Here is a 14,201-nt window from a genome sequence, read left to right as displayed (position 1 = left end):
CAGTAGTGTGCGAGTATACATAAGTACAATGGTTTAAATAATAAATCACAATATTTAATAAAGAGCCTATATTAATAATGTATATATATTTAATCTGTGTTCGTTTGAAAACACGTTAGAAAAAAGTTTGTAATGTGAAAGAAGCTTAATAAGTATATCTAAAACCACAGACAAGACAAGACTTAATGTGTAAATTGTGTTGTAGTAGAGTTTAAACATTCTTTATGCTACTGTAAAATAATTGTCTATTTCATTTATGTGCTATTAAATTTACATACAAAAATATAATTGTCGAAATGTTATTGTATTCAAAATTAGGCTTTGTGCTTTCTACTAATAACACGCAATAGAAAACGAATTTATTTTTCTATTTATTTTTTTATTTTAGAAATGAAAGACGCTCTAAGTGAAGTTGATAAATGGCAAGCTCCAAAAAGGCAAGGTTTCCTTTTTTTTTAATTTAAGAATTTAGGCGAAAATTCTAACATATACGAATATTCAAAAATATATTTTTACCGCCAATTTGATCTACTATATTCACGTTCCTAGAGAAGTTCAAAATAAATTTTACATATATTTACATAAATTGTGTGATACCGCTTTTTGAGTGTTTAGTAAAATATTAAAAATATAACATTCTTAAGGCAAGACTAACAAGAGGCACTCGTTAAGAATATTGTAAATATTTACAGTTATAATATAATATTATAAAAAACGATCTTCTGATTTTAAAACAGGGATAGACGTTACGACGTTATTAATATAGAAATATATCTTAAGCCCGGTACTCGTACGCGGATAAACCGTAACTGCGGCACGTGACACGCACTAAAAGTCAGGTGTGTACGAAGTCTACCGTGATGCGCTCGCGGCTAATCGACATTTGCCATCGAAGATTTCCAAAGGCTGGCTAGGCAAACTTGGCGAACGCTTACAGACTACGGTTACCGGCTAGCAAGTCCCGGCTTATAAGTTAATTACTTAATTTTTAATTGAAGTTTTATTGAAAATTGATAAATATTCGACTAAATAAAGTTGGCCGTCAAATATTTAAGGGAAACGACATAGAACTACACACAGAGCTATGATAATTTTTAATTTAGTCGAATAATTACTTAACAAAGATATGTTTTATATTATTTTTATACATTTACTAAGAGAGTAATTTGATACACTCTCGCTACTAAAAATACAATTTTGATATAAGAAAAAAATTATTTCGAAATACAAATTTATCAAAACGCCTATAGATGTATGTAAAATAATACTGTATGAAAAGAAAAAATCAATCAAAACTTTTGTGCTTATAGTATAAGGCCATTGTATATTGCTTTGAATGTTCGTTTTCAATGTATACATTATATTTATATTTCTGCGATGTCACGTGACATCCGATCCAAGCTAACTTTAAGTACTTTTTAAGTACTGATGACGCTCACTAAAAACTATCGAAATAATTATTCTACACTAATGACTACGATATGGACGAATGAATTACTAATGGATGGGTATTAATGACTTCTACGAGATAAATACGTTACAAAAAGCTTATTTACATATATATATTTACTTAATGGAATGTCAAGCTGCCATTATAATGAAGGAATACCACAGATATTGAACACGACAATTTTATAGAATGATCTCACTCCTTTTTTTATTAAATTATTAAAATTTTAAAACGTTTTTTTTTTTTTTTTAATTATTGTTCTACAATACCCATAAAGTCCGGTTATTAAAATAATTAAAATTGTACACGATAAAAGCTGAAAAAATTGGCACGCAGAGTAATTAGCAGTAAATAGATCGTAATGAAAATAAAAAAAAAAAGCGATGAAATGGTGAGAACAAAAAATAAATAGTTATATTTAAAGAACTTTAGGTCTATCGAATCATATTTCAGATTAAAAATTACAATTACACAATATTACATCGCATTTTTTTCTATGGTAATACTCTGTTTAATGTTGACATATTTAAAAAAAAAATATTTAAATCATTTTTACTTACATTATTTTCGGAACTATTTTGATTATTTTCAGAACAAAAAGGAATATTATTAGATATAATATATACATTTAAATTACGACAAGTTAAGGACAGAAAATTTGTAACATTAACAGTAACAGGAAACATGAAAAAGGCACGCTGTAGTACATCCGGGCTTTACACATAATAAAGTAAAATTTACACTTGTCTAATAATATTCTTTATGTTGGGATTTTTAATGGGGTCTACAGCGTTTTTTTAAATATAGAATCATATATTATTGTAAAGCACGGATGTCGAAATTCCACTGGAATGCCATGGCCCCCTCCCTCTGTCAACAAACAGCTGCGTTTTGTGAAATAAAAAAAAGCGATCCGTAGAGCAAATACGAGAGACATTCCTTAACTGGATTGTATTATTTTTTCTTATGCTCTTGAAACGTATCATATATTTGCTCATACGGTACGATTTTAAAAATATATGTACACCTACATAACAATTCCAGTCTTAAAAGTTTTTAAAAGAATTACAAAACGTTTTCGTTTGCAAATTAATTTCTAAGGAAAAATTGTATATTATTTTAAAAATATATATATAAAAATTGTACATGAAATAGAAATACAGTATAGAAATAAACCAAACGATAAAATTATTATACTTTCAAATTACTGTATATAAATATTTCACTGTATCAGTTTATTACCAACCTTTAATAAATTAAATGTATTGTTTTTCTCTTTATTGGTTTTTTCATTTTAACCTTTAAAGTCGTTTCATAACTCAGATAGACTTTATTAGATGTTGTCAGTGAAAAAAAAACATGTATTTTATTTTAAAATATGTAACAAAATTTTCAGCCAGGATCACTCAAGAAAGAGAAACATTGATTTAGATATATGCAATTTTCGATTTTGGAATTATAATGTTAACATATATATATATAAAAATTTTCAAACTTATCTTTACAATAAGTCAAAAATTATATAACGGAAAATAGAAATTGCGAAATTATTTAAGACGAAATAATTGCATTTCAATACTAATTTTGATTTGGAATTCTATTAAATGATTCAAATTTTATTGAATGCTAACAGCATAGAGTTAATATATCATAGAAAATGTTATTATATAACGATTTCAAATAATTTTAACTTTTAAATAAGCATAAGAACAGTTTGTATTGAATTAAGAGATTTTGAAACAATTTATATTAGCCCAATCTATTTAAATTTTATTAGTAAAATACATTTTGTACGAAATGTGTCAACAAAAAAAAAACTAACGTCACTTTTTGATTTAAATAATATTCAATTAAAATTTCTAGATAAATAAATGCAAATTACAAATTATTTCAATGCAATTTTCGTAAATAATTATAATACTTGTTTACAATTTATATCAAATACGATTCTATGATGGAAACTAATCGGAATGTTTAATGATAACCACAAAATAATACATAACACTAATTATAATTTCACAAACGATACTATATTTTAACTATATAAAACAATAGCAACCATTTATAATAATATATTACATTATATAACCATTGAGCTCTTAACATTATCACACGTTTCTAGCACATTGGCAAGCCCTTGCTTCGTGAGCAAAAATGGCAATATTCATTCCACGAATACTAACAAAAACGGTATTGACATTATATTTGTGAATTATAAAGCATTTAATGATTTTGACACAAATATTATTTTAAAAAAACCAGGGACATGCGAAATCCATTCCAAATTCAAAAATATAATCTTATCGTAGAAAACATGACAGTATTATTTTTATATATTTAAAGTCACAAATATAGTGTCAATACATCTTTCAACAATCTTCCTTCGACATATTACGCCCCAACATTAAACATAATCTAAGCGAGCGCAGAATAAATAACTTTTTGGAATGACGATCAGACTTGTACGCATCGAATGGTCTCATACAATAGTGTTGGAAAACAATCGATAATTACATTATAATACAGCACCGATGCGATTTCGTATCGCCAACGACTTCACTGGTGTTCCCCGAAAACCTCGGGACCGTTCCGGTGCTGGGTGTTAGAGTGGGGGGACTTATCTGTACTTGGGTCTCTTGCTTTCCTACCTCCGGTATCGAGGTAAGGCTGTGGTTCGTTGTGGAATTCGCACTGTTTTCCACTGGACTGCCGTTCGTTCTTATCTGCGCTCTCTGCTTTTTCAAATCCGCTAAAGTTCCTGTAATATTCGAAAGTATGATGAGAGAGATGACTATATTCAGTCTCGATCCCTGGTACTCAGCTACATCCATAATGCACTGCTTTCATACGTAACAAGAATTGTAAAATTCGTAAGAGTAAATTTATAAAAACTAGGTCAATGTTTATACGAATTCGCCGTTCGAGTCGTTGAATTTCATAATTTTATTTAAGCTCCAGGAATTAATAGTTTTATTGGTCAGCTATTACAATTAAATGGACGAGTTTATGAAAACAGTGGCATTATAAGTATAGTTCTTACGAGATAAGCGTAACTGTGAAGGAATGTGGTGTTTCTTAATTGCGCAGCGACGTTACTTTCACGTGCATGTACTAAACATAACTCATATGCATAAGAGTAATGCTATTATTTACGAAAGTGTTACTGGCAGCATCAGAATGTGATGTAACTAGAGTCATTTATAATGTGAAACATACATACAATAGAACTTAACAAAACATTGAACTATCGGCTATACACAGGAGAAAATTTAGAAATGCGATAAATAAACGTGTTAAGTGAAGAGGATACAAGTCTAAAGAACAGAAATACATCATGCAACTAGCTACAAACGAACGGCACATTATAATTAAAAAAATAAATACAAATACAACTACGAACGTAACATCTACAAGAACAACTGGACAATGTACACAAATCATGCAACTACAACTACAACCGGTGACCGCTTGCCTCAATATGCATCCTCGAGTGATAATCCTCCTATGGCACTCTGTCCCCACTTCCAAACTTGAATATATTTATAAACCATCACTGTGCAAAACTGTTAGATAAACTTTACGTATAAATTGTTAAATTTTGTGCCTTACATGTATACGTTATAGTGCTTTAAGTGAAATGGAGATTCGTAAGGATGCATATAATTACCTGCATTAATCATGACGGTGACATGAACATTGATTTTACCATTATTGTCTGTGGTGTAGGTCGCGGTTCCACCTTCAGCGATCGCGATCGGGTTTGGGCTCATTATCACCTCTTTCCTACCGTCAATCGCGTCCTCTGTTTTGAATGCTTCATTGTCTTGACCTTCGGGCGCCTTCCTTATTCCGTTGGGTAATCGCTCGAAGTGTTTTCCGTCATTATTGGTTTCGTGTATGGGGCTTGGTGAATAATGCGATGCAGCGTTCACCCCGAACAGGGGATTTGATATTTTGGGTTGATTGAAGGTGATGTTATCGTTCGAATCGATTGTGTCCAATCTGTGCGCCCCCTTTTGATTGTATGAATGCTTGGGGACCGCATAGTCCACATTTCCAGACTCGTAACTCTGGTTTGATGTCGTTGAGCTAATAGATAATCGAGTATGCGACAAATCGGCAGATATGTTGGCCGTGTTCTGGTCATTTTCCATGCCATTAGACAGCCCCTGTAATTAATAAAACAAACTTGATATGCATTAAGAAATAATAATAAAAAATAACTTGTATGTAAAGGTTAATTATTAATAACTTAAAGGTTATAAAGATTTGATTTAACGTGATTAACAACAGTTTCTAATTCTTCGTCCTTTTACGCGTAGTTAAGAAAAGACCAATTTTTATATCCTGGACATAATAAACGTGAAAAGTATGTTTCAATAATGTAATTTTTACATATTTCCCTTTATAATAAATACTTAAAAAAGCATGAAAAATTGCAGTTATTATTAATATACAGATATAAAACAACAGTTTACAAAATAACATGTAAATTATGTTTAATTTAGGAACTTTAAATGAATACTGAAAATAACTTGGGGTATTGCAATAATAATAGCGAAATATGATGTGCAAATAAGCTGAAGAATTATGCAAGACTGTTGCCTTGACTTCAAGATACACTCTAAATCGAGAATTGTGTACAAGTAAATTGAATTAATGTTTGCATGCTAAGGCATGGAATCTTTTTTTAAATAATCGAAGAAAATGCAATGCTCGCGTGTTTTTACTATAAAGTCAATATAAGGGTATATTCAAATAAATTCAATGGTTTCGTATCTTATATGTATGTTTTATTATAATACAGTGATCAGGGTTCTTTATTGTTATGAAATTAGCAAAACTCGCGGCTTCGCCAGCGTGGAATCCTTAAAAATCTGCCATTTTTATATACGTAATGCCTATTTGAATTGTACATATAAAATATTTACATTATCATGTAGCAGCGATAGTGTAAAATAAAAAAAAACGATTGTTTTGGTTGTGTATAACGAAAATAAATAAATTAGCTTTAAAAGAGAGTTATTTTTAAAATTACAGTTAGACACTTAAATTTGTTTGATTGCATTTTATTTATGTTTTGTAATTTAATTTTTGTTATTTTATTTTTCCAACATGTATATATATATATATATATATAATAGTACTCATAAACATGTATACATATGTGTGTTTATGAGTAATATTGACACACATTGTTGATATATATATATGGATAACATTGACATGAAGTCATTATGTGAAACCGATTTACATTTATCAAGTTTTCATTTAGGCACACCAAAATTTTTCCCGGGCCGTCGTTAGAAGCAAGCAACATTGAATTTTCATATTCTTTACATTATTTATATAAGATCTCGTGCTCGACGGTGAACATCGTGAGGAAACCTGCATGTGTCGGATAAAAATCTACCACATGTGATTCAACCCATTGGTGCAGTGTTGGGATTGAAGCTGAAAATTCCTCAAAGGGAAGAGGTCTTTTTCCAGCACGGGAACTGTTACAAATTGTTACTTGACTTTATTTAAACGTAACAAGATATTTTAGTGTGGTTTTTGTCATTGTTATTTTCGTGATAAGCACATTAATTGTGTGATTCAATCACGTAGAACTAAGTTCTAAATAGCGCCTCATAAGAGATACAAAGTAGGCTTGATTTTATAATCGAATAATGATTGCGACCCAGGAGGCATCGTTAATAATTATAATAGCAGTTGGCCCTGGATGTGGACACTATTGGCAACTTGAAATCTCTCTCATCTTTAAATCTATATAGGTTGTTATGATGATACAGACACGCTTAATATTTAAAAAAATTTTTTAAATGACTATTTTGTTACTTTTCTATAAATTTACGATTCAGGCCCGAAATATTTGGCAAAATGTGCAACATCACGATTATTGACAGCAAAATTACATACCCTGTATCGTAGACCTAGCACCTGCGGCTCCTTGCGCATACGGTGCAAATTATCGTTTGTCAAAAACATAATATCGAGCGACATTTTCGACAATCAAAGGCACATTGCTATAAACATTATCACTGAATCACGTAACACTTAATATCAATTTTTTTGATAAAATTGCATATGAACAAACTTTTGAACATCGTAATGCATTATCTGAAAATATCGTTGCATACTGCGTGCGCGGGAGACCCGCACCGACTGCGCGTGCGTCCGCCGTGCGTGAAGCGAACCGTCGAGGGAAATCGCACGAAAACTTAGTGATGTGTCGTCAATCAATGTGTGCAACGGAACGATCTCATATTTATTTCAGCTGAACTGCTTAATGTGTCGTTATCAAATTCCAAATAAATCATCATTTAGGGTTTTTTAATTTAATTATAAAATAAATAAATTTACGAATTTTGTTTAATGTGTTAAGGTTAGATTTTCGTTTCGTTTATGTAGTTCAAGCGTGCTTGACAACATTTAAACACCTGGCTTCTAGTCAAGGTTTTAGATAGGTATTACGCTCACGACTTATACCTGCGTGTACGTAATTTAGGTCATAGATGTGGACTGAGCGAAATGCACATATTTGGTATAATTTACGCACAAGGTAACAGTGTAATTAACTAAGCGTTGAGCAATCTACAAACATATATTAACTGATCACTACAAACCGTTTTAATTAGATCATCTTGATAATATATAATTGCCTCACTCAATATCGTAAGCCTCAACTCAAAAGATCAACGGTTTACGGACCGCCCAACGGCGTAAAAATCGCAGGTTCGATACTCACACTTATGTCGTCGGTAGTAACATGAGCTTTATATTTATTATAAATTAAAATTCTCTGCGGCATCTGTTTGTTTGTTAATAAAAATCTTAGACACATAATGGGGATTTTTAATTTGTTATTATCAATCAAATTAGTTTAAACGTCAATAGTGCAATGGTTTAGGGGTCGCCTAATGATGTATGATAAAATCGCAGGATCAATCCTGACCTTTTGGCGATTGTCGTCACCCTCATAACATATTATATAATTATTATATATTAGTAACTCCTTAAAACGGACATTGCTAGTCACCTGAAAGTATTCAGGGAATGCTAATTTAATGAATAGAATACGAAAATTATTTCCCTGAAAATTATTATCTCTCTCAACGTTTGAATCAATATTATATAATCGTACAATATACATATAATATGAATCTGTATTAAAATTGTTTCACCAAATGTAAACAAATCTATCATTCTCTGCTTAACGAAAACACTACCAACAAACATAAAACGAAAACAACTATACGCGTCTAATAAGGTGAATAGGAAAATATACTATTAAACTACAACAAATTGGTTCTTCTGTTTCGGATATTGCATTACCTGTTTATCTGAACCTTAAAGTAACAGCCTGTAAATGTCCCACTGCTGGGCTAAGGCCTCCTCTCCCTATTTGAGGAGAAGGTTTGGAGCTTATTCCACCACGCTGCTCCAATGCGGGTTGGTGGAATACACATGTGGCAGAATTTCGATGAAATTAGACACATGCAGGTTTCCTCACGATATTTTCCTTCACCGAAAAGCACGAGATGAATTATAAACAGAAATTAAGCACATGAAAATTCAGAGGTGCTTGCCCGGGTTTGAACCCACGTTTATCGGTTAAGATTCACGCGTTCTTACCACTGGGCCATCTCGACTTCTTCGAACCTTAAGTGTTTTAATTTAAAATATTATAAAATATTTTGAAATTTGCATGTCGTTATTATGTATAATGACATGCAAATTTCATACATACTAACTACAATCTGAAAAATAGATCGCAGTACGAACATTCTTCGGGCTAATCGGGCTGGACAGCTTTATCGAATTATACAATCGTAATTTTTTTGGCATTTACTTATTAAAATTTTGCTCGAATTAGGAATTCCTTAGAATATTATTAAATTATTAATTGGTTATAAAACACAGTTAAAAGCAAGTTGTTTTTATTTTTTCGCCGTCGTGCCAATAATTGGCGCGGAGGTCATATTTGGGTCCGTTACTCGTAATATATTTTTAAGTGTACATTGTACTATTAAATAGGTGGAGTGAACAATTAATTATCTAAGTCCGGTTAATTAATATCGGCGTCGCGTCGAAAGTAGAGAAAGTACGGGAGCATAAAAACGACCTACTTTAATAAATCACATCGTTTACAGAGAATTATAATTTTTTTTTAATAATTTCATTCATTTCATTATAATTAATCGGAATGTTTTAGTTATTTACTTCAGATTAGTGTCATGTTATATTAAATAAATAATAATTAATTAAAAATAAAAAAGCCGAGTTGGCCTAGTGGTTGGAACGTGTGAATCTTAACCAATGATCGTGGGTTCAGACCCGTGCAAGCACCACTGAATTTTCGTGTGCTTAATTTGTGTTTATAATTCATCTCGTGCTTGAAAGAAATAACATCGCGAGGAAACCTGCATGTGTCTAATTTTATTGAAATTCCGCCAAAACTTTACAATTGTATTGAATGATCTTGATAAGTTTAATCACAAAAGTTATGATAATAGAATATTCTTAATATTTTTATTATGCGCGTATTGTTTTTTGTTTTACTTTTTATTTTTAAATACATTTTATAGTTTAAACTGCATTCATATGGTCACATTCGATTCGTTAATTTGTAAGTTATGAAATAAATTTTGCACAAAGTTACTTTTAACTGACCATAAAATGTTTCATGCGTTACAAATAATTATTTATAAAAATCTTATTTATATAATACTAGCTACCATTCTCGGATTCTCAGGAATCGAATAATATACGTAAAACGTTTATTTTTTTATAGAATAGCAAGGCGAACGGGCACATGGGTCACCTAATGGTAAGTGGTCACCAACGCCCTTAGACATTGGCATTGTAAGAAATGTCAAACATCGCCTACATAGCCAATGCGCCACCAACCTTGGGAACTAAGATTTTACGTCCCTTGTGCCTGTAATTACACTGGCTCACTCACCCTTCAAACCGGAACACAACAATACACATCAAGTACTGCTGTTTTGCGGTAGAATATCTGATGAGTGGATGGTACCTACCCAGACGAGCTTGCACAAAGCGCCACCCACCATTAAAATCAGCAAATATCGTTATACATATAACTTTGTTTCGATTGTTTAACGACTTCAGATAGCGATATTTTTTCCGACATCTATAACAATCACCGTCATATTTCAGCCAATTTACACAAAACCATAATGAATTATACACATAAGTCTTCTACATGAATCATTTCGTCCAATGGTGAAGGCCGTATGAAAATTCGTTCAATAGTTTTTGAGTTTATCGCCACCATACACACAGACAGATGCTAATCGGGGAATTTATTTTATAATACCTATATAGTGATTGGGTTAAAGCTTACTATGATATTTGACTTTTGTGTAATAAAATGTATGTATAATCTTATGATAATTAACCCTAATCTACCCATTGGTTCGTTGTAAGCCCACTAAAAACACTAAATACTAACAAAAAGCTACAAATCACTATTACATCCATATTTTAAGATCTTTAATAGACAAGATATTAAAAATTTTAAAAGTGAATTTCAAAAAAAGACATTTCGTATATGGATTGAGATACAATTAAGTAGAACAAGTTGAAATTTTTAAATTGTATACGTCGAGTTTATGAGGTGTAGACGATAACACTCATTTTATCAACATATAGAATAGAACCGAATACAAAAACAACGTTATAAGTAAAGTTATAATTAACACGCGGCCGGGGCACACACTTTCTGCCAATTAGCTCCATACTAGATCTCAATATTTCCTCGCGCACGTAAACGGAAATACGTCAAAATAAATCCTCTTGTTATATGGAGTGAATAAATAAGCGGTTGTTTCTATACATTACGCTTTTTCTTCTAAGAATACAACAAATGAATCATTATTATGTAATATACCTTATCGTTTATTTAGAAGACAACAGATTGTATGCTAGTAACATGAGTAAAAAAAATAGTTCATTCAAACTGTCTCTCGAAACAATCTCTAAAAGATAACGTTATAAAAGAAGCTTGGTAAGAGGACCGTTAAGAACATTTCATTTTTATAGAGAAAATAAAGAAAATATAAAGAGAAATTAAAACAGTCAAAGTATCAAAGTGCAAATCCGTCCATCATTTATCCAATGGATAGAACACGTCAATTTTGCGGGTTAAGACACTGAATTTTCATGTGCTTAATTTATTTTTTACGTTATCTATTGTCAAAAAATAAATTTCATATAAACGTTTAGCTCCTTTTTCACCACCTTAGAAGTAAAATTTTTAAAAATCCCTTCCTTAGCGCTAGCCTCGTTATTCTTATATATATATATAGATGTCATCTCGTACGCGGATGTAAACCTTTAGACAAAACATGTGTTAGATAGAAATCTTCTATGCACCAACACCAGAAGCATGGTGAAACTCCAAAACTTTACCTCGAGGGTAGAGGAGACAGTTGCCCAGAAGTGGGACAGTTAGAGGCTGTTACTCTTTCTTTAGTTATAAAAGTAATTAATCTACATACTAATAAAAACACAGAACGATATATATAGAATGAACGAATCGTATTTGTTTACATATTTTCATCCAGTTCTGTGGTTTTTTTATCATTCAACTAAATACTAACATAACGTAAATGAATGGACGGTTTGTTTACAATTTTAACTGAGCATTCACTCTGGATGAATCATCGCTGCGGTGAACGAATCTTTCATCAACATGTTACATCTTATGAACTATGATAAAGACCGATATGAACGAAGTTGACTTTAGTGTAGCTACACTATGAATGAAACAAAAACGATTTTTCACTTTAAATTTTTTATCTTGTAGATTGCAATTTTATTGTAAATGAATCTCTATCATCAAAAGCGAAAAATAAATAAAGATATTTCAGATATTATTGTTTCCACGGTTACTGGAGTATTGACTAATGTCTTTGGTCAGTGGTGATCGCTTACCTTAATATGAGTCATTGCCTATCTGCATTTCTAAATAAAAAAATATAGTGTATAAATATTAACTAAACAATAAAATTATAACGAGTTTCACAAAAAATCTAATGAGCAAAAATATGCCTTAACTGGTTACACAATCAAGTAATTTACAATATGTTAGACGAAAGCTAATTAGTTTTCCCTTTCACGGCATGCTACTTGTTTTTTAAATAATCTGTTTTCATGATAATATGATGAATTAAGGCAGTTGCGCACTTATATTTATGTAAATAGACTTTTTATTTGAACACAAAGGCAAAATTTTTTTTATAAATTAGGTGCAAAAATATAGTTTAATTTCAATTTATTTTGTATTTTTTTTTTCTATGAAATAAGAAGGCGGACGGGCAGATGGGTCACCTGGTTACCATCGCCTTTAGATATTGATATTATAAGAAATATCAACCATTCCTCATATCGTCAATGCAGTAACCTCACCCTTCAAACCGGAATACAACAATACTAACTATTGCTGTTTGACGGTTGCATTTGTGATGATTGGTAGGTTTCCAAGACTTATCCAGGCGGAATTGCACAAAGCCTTACAACCAAGTATAGTTTGAATTACTATGACACCTACTTTTAAGTTAAAGCCACGTCTCTAACACTAACAAACATATCTAAGGTTATAAGGCTATATGCTTAATATAAATCGAATCTGTTTGGAATATTTCTGCGCAAGACGGTCCAATTATAATCATAAAAAATTCTAAGCGTAGATTAATCGTTAGATTATATAATAACAAGATTCGTAATTTTATTATATGTTAAATAAACTATTTATTTAACTTTCCATTCTTATCTTACACCAATTATATTTTGCGATCAATTAAATCATGCGATTGTGTACTATCAACTTTTTGTTCTGTGAAAGTCAAATGTGGAATTAATTTTGCTATTAAATTTATAAACGAACAATAAATAATAGTATATTCTATTATTTGTAAAGCATTTTAAAGGAAATATTGCTTCAATCATTGTCCAAAAAATTTACCATTTCGCAAGCCACGAGGCCAACGAGGTAGTAACTAGTAATAAGCTAAATTCAATTCCTATCTAGATTTCTAAAATAAAAACCAAACTAATGAATGTTGAAGAATATTCAACTTTCATTTAATAAATTGAAAATGTATAAACGATAAATTAATAGCTCGACCAATTATTTGTTGGTGCAATATAATTATATCAATTAATGTCTCGAAAAAGAGAAGGTGACGACCAGTTGCAATTCATCAGTGTTCTAATGTCATTCAATTCTGTATTATTATTTTCATTATGACAATCACCTTATTAAAAATATAATTATATTTAGTTAAAAATACATATCACATTCGAAAGCGTTCAGTTATCTATCCAAAAAAAAATTAGATATTGTGAAAAAATTATACACTTAAAAATATGCTAAAGATAATAATTTTCCAATAAAAAATACATAAATATACGTACTTGGCTATATAAGCCACATCTAACTATAACCCATGTAACTATAACTTCGTGACGTATAATATATTAGGAATTATTTCGCTACGATGCGTGTTATAACATAAGATTACCCACATTAATATATGTATACCCTACCGATGTTGATGTTGTTTTTATTTCATTGTTATTATTATTTTTTAGAAATGCACTTAGAAAACTAATTTTAATTTCAGTACTGCACTTGCACAAAGCTCTTCTGGTGGTAGAGCTTTGTGCAAGCACGTCTGGGCAGGTACCACCCACTCATAAGATATTCTACCGCAAGACA

General features: G+C 30.9%; 1 protein-coding gene across 3 annotated transcripts in view; it reads right to left on the bottom strand.

The window, feature by feature from the left end:
• Positions 1 to 3,157: 3,157 nt before the first annotated feature.
• The window catches only part of LOC126774184 (protein phosphatase 1 regulatory subunit 16A), a 35,629-nt gene continuing 24,585 nt past the window's right edge, over positions 3,158 to 14,201 (bottom strand). For 2 of the 3 annotated variants that reach the window (XM_050495583.1, XM_050495584.1), the window contains exons 9-10: positions 5,118 to 5,619; positions 3,159 to 4,208 (exon numbers count right to left, since the gene is read on the bottom strand). In XM_050495583.1, coding sequence (XP_050351540.1) covers positions 3,961 to 4,208; positions 5,118 to 5,619 — 750 coding nt within the window. In that variant the 3' untranslated portion in view covers positions 3,159 to 3,960. Of the gene's footprint in view, positions 4,209 to 5,117; positions 5,620 to 14,201 lie in introns of all 3 variants that reach the window. The other variant, XM_050495585.1, reaches the window with a different exon arrangement.

This window comes from Nymphalis io, chromosome 16, assembly GCF_905147045.1.
Source record: "Nymphalis io chromosome 16, ilAglIoxx1.1, whole genome shotgun sequence".
Taxonomy (NCBI): Eukaryota; Metazoa; Arthropoda; class Insecta; order Lepidoptera; family Nymphalidae; genus Nymphalis; species Nymphalis io.
The sequence above is the reverse complement of the archived record's forward strand: the minus strand, read 5'-3'. Positions and strand labels throughout refer to the sequence as shown.